The sequence below is a fragment of the Eurypyga helias genome, unplaced genomic scaffold, assembly GCF_000690775.1.
Source record: "Eurypyga helias isolate BGI_N326 unplaced genomic scaffold, ASM69077v1 scaffold26198, whole genome shotgun sequence".
Classification (NCBI taxonomy): Eukaryota; Metazoa; Chordata; class Aves; order Eurypygiformes; family Eurypygidae; genus Eurypyga; species Eurypyga helias.
The window spans coordinates 1-16485 of NW_010266798.1; the positions used below are offsets into that span (position 1 = coordinate 1).

Below are 16485 nucleotides of genomic sequence, written 5' to 3' on the forward strand. Positions count from 1 at the left end.
GGTGCGGGGGGCCGGGCGGGGGTAGCACGGGTACCTTGTCAGGCCGTAACCTTTCCTCCCTGTTTGCTTATAAGGTATCTGCACGTTTTAATGATCTTCTGGTCATTCGTCGCTGGTGTCGTCACGTTCTACTGTTCATTAGGACCGGATTCCCTTTTGCCCAATATTCTTTTTACGATAAAGTATAAACCCAAGGTAAACATGCTTGTTAACGCTCTTGTGCTTTCTTTAAATTCGGTAAGAATTGATACTGGGTAGCAATTCCTGTGTAATTCTAGCACCTTTGAGCAGTATAAGACCTCAATACTGTTTGCATCCACTGACGGATAGGTGTCTCGTAGCACATATGTGATGATTAAGGCTTTAGCTGCTGTATATTTTTTTACATAGTCCCATGAAAGCTAAATATGGCTGTAAGGCTGGCCGTTGGAAGCGTTCATGGATCTTACTTTGTAGTTTGCTGTTTTTTGCTCTTGGCATTTGTGTAGCAAGTAGTTGAGAAAAGAGTTGTCTTCTCTTTTATTTAGGCTTTTTCTTTTCTAAAGACGCTCTTACTCTGGCAAGCCAGAGCTAAGTCATCTTTGGTGATTGTAGTCACCCTTCTTTAAGTGGTACTGAATCTCCAAAAAAAAAAAGCCCCAAAGAAATTGCTGTTTTCTAACTTAAAATGGTTTAATATAGAATTTTGTAGGATTAAAAATGTTATAGTTGCAATAGTTCGAGGCTCTGAGTAAGGAAACTTTTGTAGAGAAACTAGCTGGTCTGTTATTAGACTGACTGATGTATGGGGAGATGACTGCAGATGTGAAAGAGTATCCGTCCCTTCAAACTTTGTTGCAGTGGAAGCAAATTTTTGTGTTTGGATCAGTTGTTTCTCATAGCACATCTTGTTACCTTGTTTTCCTGCTGGGAGAACAGCTTTGTCTTTCTGCTGTTCAGTTCTCTGTAACTGTATACTCTAAAAGGAAATTCACAAATGCTTATTGAGAGTCACTATTTTCAAGAATGTAAACTTGTCCAAATATCTTCTCCTTAGCAATTAGAATTGCCGGAGTTATTTCCCCACGGTCACAGTTGTGCTGTATGCGGCAAAGTCAAATGCAAGAGGCACAGGTAAATCAAATACGCGGCACCCGTGAACTTAGCGTTTCTTACAGCAGGAAACGTTCCATTAGAAACTGCTACATCAACTTTTTGCACGCTCTCCTGCAGACCTGGTTTGCTTCTGGAAAACTATCAGCCATGGCTGGATCTGAAAGTGCCTTCCAAGGTTGATGCATCGCTCTCGGAGGTAATTGCTGCTTCATTTCTTTAGTACCTTGAAATTCAGCAGGTTTTTGTTACAGATCTATTTGACCTATTGCATCTGGTTCAGTAGATAGTTCAGATGTAATTCCCTTCGTATCTTGTTCCTGTAAAAGTCAAATGAAAAGAAAATATGTGCTGGGAGCAGGGGGCGGGGATGACCTGCTCGTTAACACAGGTGTGATTGTTCCTCTAGCAGTGTGCCTAGAACATAGAAATGCCTGTGTAAATTGGGAAGCATATAGGGAAGTACAGTTAGAATTGAGGTCTGATTCTCAAAAAGTTAAGGATTTCAGCCTGCTTGGGTTTTTTTGAAGTGGAGGTGAAGAGATGGTTTGCTCCAGCTAAACGGTTTCTGTAATGAAGGTGTTAATGCGATGGTGGTTATTGAAAATCATCAGACAAAGCTGTAACAAAATCTGTTTAAGAAGAGGAACTAGTGGATCTGTTAAAAGGACAGCAGGAAAATAAGACTGGAAATCAGGAATTTTTTTTCTTCTTTTCCCTTTCAGAAGAGAAGGGCCGTCTGAAGAGCTTTTTTTTCCTTCGGATTTGCTTTTTTCCCCTTAGTTATTGATAAAATACATTGGCAGCTAAATTATGTAATCTTTTGTCCTTTTTCAAAGCTAGGAAAATACACAAATGCTTGTGTCTCTTAATCTTCATTTGCTTACAATTCCATCTTTGGAGTCCTGTGGTAGGAGGACCAATAATGGGCACGTCGGAAGTGGGAAGAGTCTTGCGTGTCAGCTAACGCTGTGGCGTGTGAAGTCAGAGCTGCGTGTGTGTGTCTGCGGTGTAAGCTAACGCTTGTGTTCGGCTCTCTGTGGTGGCGTCCGGGGCACGGCCCGCAGCAAGAGTAGCGAAACGATGGAAACCTTAACAGAAGGGAGGAGTGGACAGTTGAGGAATGCTTTTAAAAAAACACAGATAACGACTTGTAGACTTCCTTTGGTTTAATGTAGTGAGTTCCTCTGCAATTTCAGAAGCAAACATTTACTGTTTTAAAATTACTTAATCTATTATATTTTTTTAATCAGTCTGTTCAAGTGTAATAAAATAACATTATTGCTGAATATCATTTCAAGAGGTTTGTTTTTGAAGCCTCTTTTTTTAATAATAAAATGGAAAATTAATGCTTCTGCGCATGTAATATTTTTAGAATTTTGGGTAGCGAATAGCTGTGGCAGTTTACCAAAGGATGTGGTAAAGGCTGAAGAACTGGAAATGTTCCTGTTTAGCGTAAGTGGGAATTTAATGCTAAAAAAATTCTGTGTAGTATGTTATTTATAAGGGATATGGGTCGATGCCATAGTTACCTTCTAAGACTGATCCTTAAAATGCGTCGCTACGCGTTGGCGTTTTGTATTTGATTGCCGTTGCTGTAGGTCTGCTTTTACCCAAGTGGTGTGTGGGCTTTGCTGGTTCTTCTTCACTTCAGTGGCATGTCCCTGGCCCCGCTTTATTTAGCAGTGTAGACATGGCTTTTGTATATCTATGCTGTGTTTCTCGTTCCTTTCTTTTCTTTGGGTGCTTAACTAGATGGAAGCGCCAGACCCGAGTTCTGTGCCTTCCTGGGGCAGTGAGCCAGGCTCATCATCTTCAATGGACCCAAACAAGGAGTCTCTTGGAGCCACCGTTTTCACATGTGTAGGGTACCCTTTGGAACAAGGAAATTGCGTTGCGTTGTTCCCCTCTGTACTGGTTAAAAGGGTAGCAGGGGTTCTGCCCACACCGTATTCCTCTTGATCATCTGCCTTGGGGAGGCAGCATGGAATGCATGCCTGGAATTGGACAGCCTGTGTAGGGTTGGAAGGAGAGACTGCTCTTTTTTTCTTTTGTGTGTAGGTCATACATTAGAGGAATGCAGATGCAACGAGAACTGAATTAAGATTAATGAGGTTCCAAAGGAGTGTGGAGTGCAGCCTGCTTCTGAAAAGCAGATTCTTCAAATGCTTGGAATAATTCTGGGATTTTTTTTATTCTGGATTAGTTTTTTTTAGTTCTTCCTCTGCAGGTTGAAGAATTTTGGCAACATCCTCATTTCCAAATGTTTTGAATTCAAATAGTTGCATAGGCTTTAAGCTTGTGTTTTCAAGTGCCTACAGAATAATTTAATACACACTCAAATCAGAAGAAATCCACGTTTTTCTTACAGGCATGGATTTTCTCTCATGGATTATGATTACACTTTATCTCACTTCGCAGATGCTTAATCTTCTGCAGTTTTGTTTTGGTTATCTGGCTGCTGTACGTGGTTTAGAGGAATAAGAAAAACCTGTGGTTGGACTTTTCCTCCCCCCTTCATTTATGTTTATTATTATAGCTGAACTCTAAACTGCCTCAACTCTGCATCTGTCAACATCTGATAGTTTAGGCTGTGTCCCGTGCAGTGTCCTGAGTATAATTTTGTTTCCAGTTTCTAATTCATTGTGCTTTATCTTTATTTCCCCAGTGTTTTTTTTTCTTCTTCTTTTAATTAGGATGTGAGATCTGTTGGTCAGTTTTATGTTGTATGTACTTTCAGGTGTTACAGATTGTATAAAGGAGAACTTATTTCTGTTATTCAATTCACGAGCTCAGCTCTTTCACCCTGCTGTCTTACTTTTGCTATGTGAGGGATGGTCACAAGTAAATCTGCAGAACGCTGCTCAGCTACTCTTGGTCGGTGTCATGAAGAAATGCCTCAGTGGCTCAAGGTGTTGTCTGTTATCTCACAAATTCTTATTTAATTTGCAAGTCCTTATGTTCTTGACTTGATTATTGAAACAGAATTTTATGTCTTTTTTTTTCTTTTGTTTTCTAGAAGTAAGAATGAGGGATGGTCACAAGTAAATCTGCAGAACGCTGCTCAGCTACTCTTGGTCGGTGTCATGAAGAAATGCCTCAGTGGCTCAAGGTGTTGTCTGTTATCTCACAAATTCTTATTTAATTTGCAAGTCCTTATGTTCTTGACTTGATTATTGAAACAGAATTTTATGTCTTTTTTTTTCTTTTGTTTTCTAGAAGTAAGAAATGGACAAATGCATGACAAGAAATCAGTTATTGTCCGAACCTGTTCCTTGCCAGTTCTGAACTGGCAGCACAGTCGGCTGCATGCTTTCTTACTGGGAATCTCTTGTTCTACCCGCAGGAAGAGGTCTCACTTGCCCCGTCTTTTAAGGCTTTTCAGTTTTTCTTTGTGGTTTACTTATCAAATCCTTGCTCCTTTCCAATCTGATTCGGCCTGGTAGTTCTCACCTGCTCCTGAATCATTCGTTACTCGGCTCTGCAGTTCCTCCTTGTGACAACTGGGGTCTGTTTTATGGCAGTCCTCAGAAAGCTTGTCTCAGCAGCAATAAACTGACGAGCTTGCAGTGTTGCAGTGCACGCTAGAAAAGAATTTCTCTTTTTCCTTCAGCTGCTGCTTATATTGCTACCTGCTGCATTTGGGTTTATGCTTACAACGTCTTTCCAATTCAAAACTGCTCACAAGGAGTAGAACCAGTCATTTTGTAAAATGCTTGAAAAATAGGTAGGTTTTAAATGAAATGACTCATCGTTTGTATTTAAAACTGGAGAACAGTATTTTACAGAACAGGAAATTGCTTATCATTAGCTGTCATTCTTTGAGATGGCCTGTCTGCTCTGTTGGCGTGTGAGTAACTGAGCTTGAAGAATACTGATGCTGTTGCTAGAATGGAAGTGGGCACACACTTTCCTAGTGCTTTATGGAAGTGCAGTGGATGACGTGACAGGTGTGTTTTCTGACTTACAGGCTCAGGGATCATAGGATTCGTGGGAAAATTGTATGGAGTGTCCGCTTCCGGTTACTGGCAGTCCATCGCCTGTTATTCCTCGAGTGGTTGCATTTTGCAGTATGGATGATTTCACACTGTAGCGCTCTCTCAGCTTCATGACAGCACCTTGGTGCAATGGCACATCATACGTAACTGCCTCTGCCGTGCCACCTGCTTATAAATGTGTGAACAGGGGCTGCGTTCTGTGTGTCCAGGATGAAGGGGGTTTTTATTAAGGCCATATGGAGAACTGAGGTTCTAGCAGAACGTGTCTTGACCTCCGATATGAGGACCAGTGGTTTGTGGACTTGAAGTGTATTTGGATTAGTTGTCTGTCTCTGTGCATGCTGCCCCTAGGCCTTTGGGTAGTGGGATTATCTGCATGGCATTGTCCTGTGGAAACATCACCGTAAAGCCCTTGCAGTGTGGCCGTGTAAGCGGGAGGTGGCGTGAAACACTGGCAAGTCTGAAATGGTTCAAGGGAAGTCACTTGCTACAAACATGGGATGGATCTCTAGGAGACCTTATCCAGAGTGGGATGGCTCATCAGGTCTTATATTTTTCCTTCTTTCCTTGCTGATTTAATCACCACAAGAAGACAATTCTCAGAACCATGATTGTTTGGCTTAGCTAGCAGTAAGGATGAGATCTCTCACTCTTGGAAACAATTCTTCTAGTGGCTTTAGAAGGCTCTGGACTGTAGGCAAAGAGAGTGCCAACAAGTTATGTTAGTATGCGATGAGCTGAAATTGCAGTGACACGTGCTTGATGGACAGGCCTTTGGTTCCAAAGCAGCAGCCATGGATAGAGAAAGCTCTTTCAAGAGGAGTGCACTGTACTCTCTTTGAGTACGCTGTCGTGCTGGAAGGCTGTCCACGTGTGCTTTCCACTCCAAGCAGACGATGCTGTGCTGTCATTGCTTTTGGTGGGGAGGCACATAGCGAAAGTAGAGGAAGAACGAAAAGGGATCCTTTCACAGATAGATGCGCAGCATGGATTTTTTGGCAGGCCTTTGTTTTTGAAAGACTTTTTTTTTGAAAAAGCCTGTGGCTGCAGCCCTGAAAGAGGTTTATTTTGTTAGAAACTCTGCATGAACAAAAAAAATGTTGCAATACCTGCTAGACTGAGATTTCTGTGGAGTAAATTGGTTGTTTATATACTGACAGTGCAATGGAAGGCATCAGGGATATTGTTTTGAGTAGTCTGATCTATTGCTCTCAAGACCTGTTAAGGCCTGTGTTTGCTGACTGGAGCTGGAGCTTCCGTGGTCGACACAAGGTCAGGTTACAGTTTCAAGATCTATTACTGCTGTAGCACATGGGGTAGGGGAAAAGACATTGGTGACCATACAGTGGTCCACAACACAGACATTTAAAGTTACCCCAAACCGGCCCTTCAGAGAGAGGGTGAAGGAACAAAATTTCTCCTTCACCCTTATAAACAAAGGGAAGAAAATCACTGAAATGAAACAGTAGTAAAAGAGAGAGTGTCTTATCAAATTTGAGTAGGTGATGTTCTTAGAAATAAAGACAGAAGAAGAGTATTCGTCAGCCGCTCAAGCCTGAAGAATTGTGAGGAGTTAAAAAGGCTGTGGTATGCATTTTACTGAGTGTGCTTCTATAACCATCAGTAGAGCAGAGGCATGTAGTGCCCTAAAGATAGCATACATTTAATAATCCTTGCGGTGCACGCAGTGTGAGTGCTGCAGCGAATCTTGTCAGAAGGGTAATACTTGTTCTCGCAAATGAAACGTGTATATCAGCTGTCAGGTTCAGCTTTCCTTTCAAACAGATTTTACCTTTTTTCTTTGAAGACAGCAGCTGCTTTTGCAGAACCTTTCCCTCTGTAGAACATGGCACAGCAGCCTCACGCAGCAGCACACGTGTTCCCTCTTACTATCCTGACCAGCAGCGGTGCCGATCTCTAAAGCGGAGATTCCAACCGAGGGGTAGGCTGCAGCAGGAGAGGGTAGTGTGCAGTGTATCTTGGGGTTATAGTGAAGGAGGAGAAATTTCTCAAGAAAACTGCATCCTTTCTTCTCCTTCCCAATGTTTCTTTTTTCTTGACACTGTCTGACATTTCCCCTTCCCTCTGGAAGTTTTGCTAATCGTGGTGCAAGGACTCGTTGCAAGGACAGTTACTCAAATTTCTCCAACGTTTCTACTCGAAACGTTGGTGTAGGTGTAAGGAGAGGTGCCAAGGCTGCGTTCTGGGCAGCAGTACCCCTTGTGTCTGCGGTGGCGGTGGACGTTGGTTCAACAGGCACCGTCACCTCCCTCCCTGCTGTGACGCTGAGAGCCAAGCTGAATCGGGACGTGCCTGTGACGTGGCCGCAGCAGTGCTGGTTCTTCATTAACCCAGGTTTTCTGGCATGGAAGAGGCAACTGTGGGCTTGGCCTGTGAGGAACAGGTTTGATGGAAAGGGTGGAGAAGATTATCCTGCAGAGATCTGTGTAGATGGGACATACAGGGGCTAGGAACAGGAAAGAGTTGGCCATGAGGATACCCGTAGAACATGGACTTTGGGAAGTGCTCTGTTTGGAGTTTCGGGAGATGGCTGGACCACAAGGCAGGCTTTGCTGAAAGCTGTGGTGCAGGATGTGGAGAAAGGAGAATGCCTTTCTTATAAATTGCTTTTTATTATTATTCTTTTGCTTGCTTTGCATAGTGAGCATATGGGATCAACTGTCCTGCTTGGAGGGTGGGGGAGCGTTGGAAAAGGTGTTTTGGATGAAAAGGCTTGGAGGTGCATAGAAGCGTAGGGATGGGTATCTGTGGCCTTGGGAGAGTCCACACTGCGTCAGAAAAGAACAGGGACTGATCTGAAAAATTATGGAAGGGCTGTTTCAGGCATTTTTTGTAGCCTAACAGCATGGCCACGGGAGTGGGTTCATGTTGTGGATAGTACTAGGGGCAGCTGTTCCACACAGATACCTGATGAAACCATCACTTTGTTGCTACTTGACGACAGTACTGATTGTTATGCAAAGTGATTAGTCTGGCAGTAGGATCGCAGCGTACACTCTTGTACATTAAAGTTTTATGAAGTATGAATAACATTCTATGAGTTTGGGAAGGTGTTTGTGTGTTTAACTCTTCCAACAGGGATTTACAGTAAACTGTTTGTTTTGTAATGTGGTTGTCTTTGTTTTGCACAGGTGCTTGAGTTGGTGCTGGAAAACTTTATTTACCCATGGTACAGGTAAGAGCTTTACAAAAATGTTACTATTTTTGGGTATCATAAATGTTCATAGAACTGTTTAAGAAATAGTCACAAGAAAAGAAACATTTCTGTTTCTTTAGTAAAATATAAAGCATATTTTAATTGGTACAGTTTCATTGTATTGTCTCTTAGCAGGCTAAACCAGATCTTTTAATAATTTAGGCATGATAGAGGTGGTTCTGAAATTTGTATTTCATTCTAACATATAAAAGTGAATAATCTAAAAGTGTTTTTAATTTTCTAATAACTCTTACATGCAAGTACATATGACTTCATGAAAACCCATGTAAATTCTCAAAAACCCCCAGAAATCTATTTCCAGGTTAGAAGTACATTGAGCTTTCACACTGCTTTAAAAAAAACAAAACCAAAACCTCAAAAAACCCAACAAAACACTTTACAGTTATTTAAACCAAAAATCCCACTTTTAATAAATATAGAAAAGGTGTTTTGAATACATGTTATGGACACCTTCTTGTAGAGCATCTGGTGATTTGCTGAGTTTTAAGGTTGTGAGTGGTTGTGCTGAGCTGAATTGAGAGTACTGTATAAATAACTTCAAAATAGAGTATAAAGAAAAGACTATGGCTAATGTTTGTGGGGTTTGGGGTGGTTTTTTGCCTTGTACCTTTATGCATTAGTGCTTCAGAGTACTTTGTAAGAAGATATTAAAACTATTTTTAATTGATCGTGCTGGCATTGATGTGTTAAAACAGTATTTGGCCTGAATTCTGAATCTGACTTTCTTCTAAATTTATTCTTTTCTTCTTATACACTACACTGGTTTTGTGGGTGGTTGTTTTTTTTTTCCTGTTTCTCTGGGACCTAAAGTCTTCTGGGCCGACTTCTTTGCCTGATTGGTTTTTAATTGTGGGTGATACCTGCATGTCTGACATCTATCTGTGTTATGAATACATTGAAGTATAAAACCCAACTGCTTATGCAGACAGCAGAGGGAGCTTCAGCACCATGTATTGTGAATGATCAAGTTGGAAGACTCAAGGTTTTTAACTTTGAAATGCAGCAAACTAGACTACATTCCATTGAGCTGTTCCATAAAGTAGCACATGTAAGGGAGCCATCTTCTGTATTTCATAATTTGAAATCAGATAGGATTTTTGGCTGGTGGAAGGTGTCTTCAATGTATTTGATTTGGACTGATAAGGAAATGTGGATCCCACATACTACACCTACGACACCCAGGAAGGTGGAACTCTGGAATACATCATATAGTGGGGACAGTAATCTGCATAGTTGAAGTGCAGTGCAAAATATACTTGGTATGGAGACAGCCAGCCTAGGTTCTGCTACATCTTGTCCTCTGGTGAACTGTATAGGCAGCACAGCAACATCTTTCATTTTATATGGCTGCACCTCCAGTTTTTGAACTAGCTCCATAAATTCACAGCGTGCTCATCAGACCTAATAAGCTTTTGATGAACCTGAAGCACTGGGAGTTCAGTGGGCTCTAGTCCAGTGGTATCTGAGTAATTCTGCAGGAAACAACTTGGTTCTGAATGCCTTACTGGTTTCAACTTAACAGTAGTAATGTCAGGTTTGGCCTCATTCCCTCTAGACATTCAGGTGTTCCTCTGCTGTCCTGTACTTCCAGCAACAATCATGCAGGGATGCCCGTAGTGTGTGTCTGTGTGTAGCCGTTTGAGGTCTGTCGCGTGGAGCATGTTGATTCTGACTTTTCCTGCTTAGGTGTACCTACACAGGTTGCTTAGCTTGGCTTACCCTGCAGAAAGGACTCTTACATTCATGACATGATTTTTCTGGGCTAACAGATCTGACTGACGCTGTATAATTCCTCACAGACCCTAATCAGAAACCTTTACATCCAGACTATCCTTATTTAGCAGTGTGGGGAACCACCGGCAGGCAATTCAGACTTGCCAGACTAGGTTGATAAAACAGTTTGCTGCTTTCCCTTGTAGCATTACGCCCATGTCTGGGCATAATTCCTTATGCTAGCAGCCTCCCTTTCAAGGAATTTGTGCAGAAGCTATCTTCTTTTTTTTTTTTAATACATGTTTTGGTGCCCTGCCAGCTGACGCTGTCGTGCAGCACTGGTCACACTCTAAACATTTGCCCAGAGAAGCTGTGGATGCCCCATCCCTGGAAGTGTTCAAGGCCAGGCTGGATGAGGCTCTGAGCAACCTGGTCTAGTGGAAGGTGTCCCTGCCCATGGCAGGGGAGTTGGAACTAGATGATCTTTAAGGTCCCTTCCAGCCCAAACCATTCTGTGATTTGAGAGGCAGCATGACATATCTCACTCAGAAGCTCTGGAAGTGTAACAGGTACCAGAAATGTGTGTTGCAAGATAAATATCATAGAGTTATTGCTCAGGAAATAAAGCAGGGAAGAATTTGTGAAGTTCTAATAGCATGTTAAAATTTAGAGGCAAACATCCCTAAACTTGGATCAGTTTAGGAGGGTGAAGATTAGTACTTAAAATTCACTGAACTCTATTGAAATAGGTAGTTATACCTACGTGCATTTTTTCTTTGGTGTTTTTCAAAAGTATTTGTGCTGTTTATATTTAAATATTTGTGTTAAGAATTTTTTTCAACTATATGAGAAGAATAGACCATAGTGGTAAGTGATCCAAGTTTGTAGAGCTACAAAATGCGGGTGTGAGTCTGTGGCTTATTCTGTACGATATCGTGCTCATAGCAAATAGGAGAGTTTATTGTTTGAACGAGTCACTCTCACTGAAACTTTTTGGTCATTGATGCTACTGCAACTCCAGTTCTCTCAGATTACGTTAGAATCCAGTCATTACCACATTTTTGTAACACATTACTATGAAGACGTTTTTCTTTGATAGTGAGTAAACCCAGTGTTTTCTCACATGGAGCTACTTCTATTTTAAATGCAAGTAGTGCAAGAAAAAATCAGGGGGTTTGTTGGGTTACAAACCATAGCTTTACAGTTTAATCTGCTTGCGGCTTGTTTTCTTCATCTTTTTGATAGGAGATGGCCAAATTTCTCAAGAATAATTGACACACAGGGGAAAATAAAATTGCTTCATATTTGTATATGGTTTTCGTTTAACAGTAGATCCCGTAAGATTTTGCAAGCAATAGCAGTTGGGTGTATCTCTTGAGACACTGGGCTTGGTAACTGTTTACAATTAACACACTGAGCCTTTCTCTTTTAGCAAATCTCTCCATTATACTGACAGTTGGGTTTTTTAAGTTTTTCCTCAAATTCTGGGAAAATGCAGACGATCCTTGAAATGTTTCCAAGCAAATTACTTGGACCTTCTACTGTGTCACTAGAGATTTGAGATCTTACAGATTCTTGCTGGGTTTTTTTCACCAGTCTGCTGGTGATTAAAAGAATGTCTCTGCAAACCTGTGGCGCGTTGTGGATGTACGTGGCAAAGTCACGTCCAAGTACAATTAGCCAAGATACTGGTGATCCAAGTGTCAATGAAATAACAACTTCTTGGTCCAAATTACTTCTACTTCATTGTTGTCTGTCGAATACTAGTAGTACTATCACACTGTTTGTTTGGTAATCCCTTGGCTTCCTTTGACAGTGAGAATTTGCTGACCATATTGCTTCCAGAATGTCAGCTGCTGATCTTAAAACAAACCAAACCTTCCCCTACAGCATTCTTATCTGCATGTGAGTAGCTGTTGGAGGATGGTTGTATCCCCTATGCCAGGCTGCTTTATTTAAGGTGCTTTTTCATGCAATTAGTTGCATACTTTGCCCAGTTATCTGTACCTAGCAGTTCATCTTCAGTATGCCTTTCAGGGCTATATAACCAGGCTAACATTGCTTTAAGAGATTAGATGTTGAATGATGTAAAGTGATGCTATAGGCATTACATTTTTATTTTTCAAATGGACTGTTGCTGCTTGTACTGAATTCTTTTTGTGTGTTTGTTTTTAATGCAAGTAATGCCTATGCATTTACTACATAGGCAAACTCATTTTCTGCTGAAAACTGATGGCTTTTACACGTGGTCATTAGCTAAAGCAAGCTGTAACTTTTTGCTGTGCCATTGCTCAGCTGTTATAATGCAGGTTTACCAGTATCTTTAGTCATACTCTAATGTCCCTATATGCTTAAATGCTGGTAGATTTTCATTCTTCCTGTTGCATTTTGCGGATTGCTGTTGTTATGGTCTCTCCATTCCCTTTAGTTGCAGTTTTCACATCTAAGACTTGGTATATTTCCATATTCATTCAATTTCCTTAAAAAGATATGGGATTAGGTATTTTTCTTATTGAATCAACTTTAAGTATTTTTACCATGTTTTTTCACTGAACATCCTTTATTGCAGCAGCTGGAAATGACAAGCTGGATAATAAGTTTATATGGTATTTTCACATAGTGATTTAGGAATCTGTTTAAATTCTTCCTTATTTCTTTGTTTCCAAGGGGAAACCACGTTAAATAATTTCAGTTCTGTTCCAGGTGTCTACAGGTTGAGGTTCTTGGGGTTTTTTGCTTTGTGATTGGTGGTTGCACATTTCATATTACATCAAAAGTAGTTCAACTTTTGAAAAACAAGTTCTGTTGCTTGTTGCTTCCTATGCTAACCTTTCTTTTCCCGTCTAGAAAATGGCAGTCTTTGTTGAGACCAGAAACAGACCCAATTTTATATTTAAAAAAGAAAATATTCTTGTATTAAGTGGCATCTAAGTTTTAGAACTTGTTGAAAAGGTACCTATGAAGTTTTCTATTGCAAGAGGCTGAGCTGAAATACAAGGGATGTACCTATTTCATTAAAAGCTACATGAGAAACTATAAATTTTATGATAAAACTTAAACGAGGTTAATAAAGCCAGTTTTGTACTAAACCAGAAGAAAATTATCTGTGTTATAGAAGGTTTTGTAATGTGCAATATGAAAAATACAATTTGGACAAGCTTAACGGGGGTATTTGCTTGCAGTACTCATATTCCAAAGGCTTTGCTGATATTAATTCAGTTTCACTTCACACCACTGAGCTAGGAAACTTTCACGTATGTGGGAACTGAGTTAGATTCTACTCAAAATCATACAGACGGTATATTAGAGCAGGAGTTGGTAGAAAATTCCAATTTCCTGTTGTATTTCTTAAGCCATTTTGTGTGCACAAACATAGTGGGGAGGCTGTGTATTTTAGTCAAATAGAAGACTGCTTACTCTCTGCCCACACCTGGTAGCTTTCATTTCAGTTAGTACCAGTTGAAGTGTCACAGTTGAATGTTCTTATTCCAGCTTTTAGCAGTGCTGAGTGTATTATGGTTGCATTAATATAAATTATTCTGTTTCCTTACACAACATGCTTTGCAACCCTGCAGAAATATTACTGATGATGAATCCTCAGTGGATGAACTGAGAGGCACACTGCGGTTTTTTGCATCTGTATTAGTTCGGAGAATTCACAAGGTAAGGTGACTTAAAGGTATTAACGTTGTTTTGCTATCAGAAATAACAGCTATCTCTCTGTAGTGAGTTCTTTAAATTTTTTAAGATGGCGATTCCGAATTCAGTCTTACAGAGAGCATAGGCAGTTTCCATCTAGGTTTCTTCTTTGCGGTATCTGTTCCCTCTTTCTGGAGCTTATCCCATTCCTGGTTAAACCATCTTTGAAGATTTGTCATTGGAAGTGTTCAAGGCCAGGCTGGATGAGGCTTTGAGCAACCTGGTCTAGTGGAAGGTGTCCCTGCCCATGGCAGGGGGGTTGGAACTAGATGGTCTTTTGAAGGTCCCTTCCGACCCAAATCATTCTGTGATTCTTGCAAATGGATTTCTTTTCTACAGCAGTGCAAGGCATTCTTAAAACCTTGGGATGATCTTTTTAGCTGTCTTTTAGTGACTTAATCCAAGTGGAAACAGTTTTGAGAATTACTGAAAAAGAACTGTTAGAGTACGGTTAGTAGGGTAGCTGTCTCTCAGCTTCTGCTTGCTCAGCTGCTGTAAACGCAGACGAGGTCCGTAGGCTGTCATTAAGCGAATAGCTTACTCTAAGAATTAAAATGCTTATGGTTCTGATATTACTGTAGTTCTTAAGAAACAGTCTGAAGAATAAACAATCACTTTTTTTTTTTTTTTGCTGTTTAATATATTAGCTGTATTTCTATTTCTTGTTACTGTATTTCTGTTAAGAAACAGTCTGAAGAATAAACAATCACTTTTTTTTTTTTTTTGCTGTTTAATATATTAGCATATACACTCTGTTTTCTGGTAAAATGCTTCAAGCCTGTTATACAGGAATTGCTTCTAAATTTTTGGCTATTCTAGGAAGGAATTGTTGCTAACTCAGTTTCCAGATTTACTCAGTGCTAGCCCCTCTGTTGGAGCAACTACCACAAATGTGTCTCTTTTTTTTTTTTTTTTTACCCCCCTCCTTAGTAACAGCAATATTTCCTGGGCCACAAGTTGTACATGTTCTCTGTTGCGACTGATTAACAGCCTGTCCTTGTTATAGATCAAATCCAGATGACTTTCTTGTTTACTCTAACTCAAGCGTGTTGCTTTTTAAAGTGAACATGGGGGAAGATTAGGAAATGTCTGTGCAGTGCAGACATTATTTGGAGGTGTGAAATATTTCAAAGGGACAATCTAGAGAAGGTCTTAAACTTTAATTTGGGGTTGTAATACAAGCAGGTGTTAGTTGCATTGTTTGTATATCCATTGTTGATTCAGAAAATGATGTCTCCTCTGTTGATCATGTAAGAGTATTATTCATGTTAGATCATAGCATCTTTAGGTAGAGTACTGATTTACCACGTCTGCCTTCGACAGTAGTGGAGTAAATGCAATACACTCAGTTGTATGTGTCTGGGTAGACAACACGTGCAACAAACTCAAAAGACATGTTCAACCATTAAGCACTGGTCAGGGGAACTACAAGATAAAGGCCATCACAGAAGTGCGTTTCACTTTACAAATGTTTAAATTTATTTGTATCCATCCTACAGAATAACCATAACTTATTTTGTGTGGTATGGATACCTTAAGCGAAAAGATACTCATAGTAACGTAGTGTTTTGGAACAAAATGGAATGCCCAGGCATGCTCAGCCATGGAGGGGAGCGTGGCGTCTCATGCTGTACTGTGTTTTTCAGCTCTTTTTTAAAATTTATTTTCTGCTGAGCAAGTGTGTCTGTGTGCACACACTCACATACAGCTTCAGACTGCCTGAATTAATACCTCTGATGCATATACTACTGAAAACGTGCGTAGAAATCGGAGCTGGTGCGCAAGTTGCAAATAAAATACCAAATTTGTGTCATTTAGGATTCCTCGTTGAAAGCTTCAGTAGTTAGCTGAAAAGGGTTGTGACAGAATATGTTATAGCCTTTCAGCTGTGGTACAGTGTCCTTTGTAACCTCATTTCAGGAGAAATTCATCACTGATTGCAAATTAAAATCTTATGCCTTTGCAAAACAGCTGTATTTTGATTTGGATTTATTAAGTCCTTGAAAGCACTAGTTCCATCTAATAGAGATAAATGTTTTAAATTTGGGAACTAGTGTGTATAAGAAAAAACAAGGGTTTTTCCTTTTTTTTTTTTTTTTAGATTATATCTTTATACATTTTTTGCCAAAGAATCTTCTACTTTTGAATTAAGACTTAAAATTACAAATTGCTTCAATTAAAAGAATTCCTTTGTCTTCTGTTTAAAACTGCCTAGGTGGATTCTTTGAGACGTGGTTGTTGAACAAAATAACAAGGGCTTTAGGCCAGTTACTCTTTGTTGAAATGTTGAAATCCTCCCTCCCCACACCCCCAGCCCCTCTTTTTTCCTTGTGGTGGTCATTTCTGGGTCGGTTATGGGTTTAGGAGGGCAAGTGGAGGGTTTCCCTTTCTACAGTGTGGTGTGGATAGCCCTATATGAGGTTGAAATTCTTGCCAAGAGTCGATAGTGTCTACTACAGTGTCAATAACAATTTGCTTGCTGTGCTCTTTGACTTACCTCTGCAGGATTGAACACCCCTATCCCTGTGTTCCACAGAAAACCATGATTTATTGAAATTATTGTTGAAATGCGAGTCCCAAAGGAAAGGGTTTTCCGTCGATGAGCAGAAGTTCCTACTTGTTCGTAAATAGGAGCTGACCTTAATTTAGTTAGTTACTTTTAGGCAGTTCTAGTCAATTGTAATAGCTTGTCTGGGCTGTCCAGGTCAGGCTGTAGTTGGGCATCGTAGGTATTATGGGGCAGTG

The 16485-nt window shown here is 40.3% G+C and overlaps 1 protein-coding gene across 1 annotated transcript in view; it reads left to right on the forward strand.

Moving 5' to 3' along the window:
• Nucleotides 1-42: 42 nt before the first annotated feature.
• LOC104513762 (sorting nexin-14-like) overlaps nucleotides 43-16485 on the forward strand; it is a gene marked incomplete at both ends in the record, with an annotated part of 20674 nt that continues 4231 nt past the window's right edge. The window contains 5 exons of the mRNA XM_010157223.1: nucleotides 43-195; nucleotides 1037-1113; nucleotides 1213-1291; nucleotides 8243-8286; nucleotides 13617-13704. Coding sequence (XP_010155525.1) covers nucleotides 43-195; nucleotides 1037-1113; nucleotides 1213-1291; nucleotides 8243-8286; nucleotides 13617-13704 — 441 coding nt within the window. The remainder of the gene's footprint in view (nucleotides 196-1036; nucleotides 1114-1212; nucleotides 1292-8242; nucleotides 8287-13616; nucleotides 13705-16485) is intronic.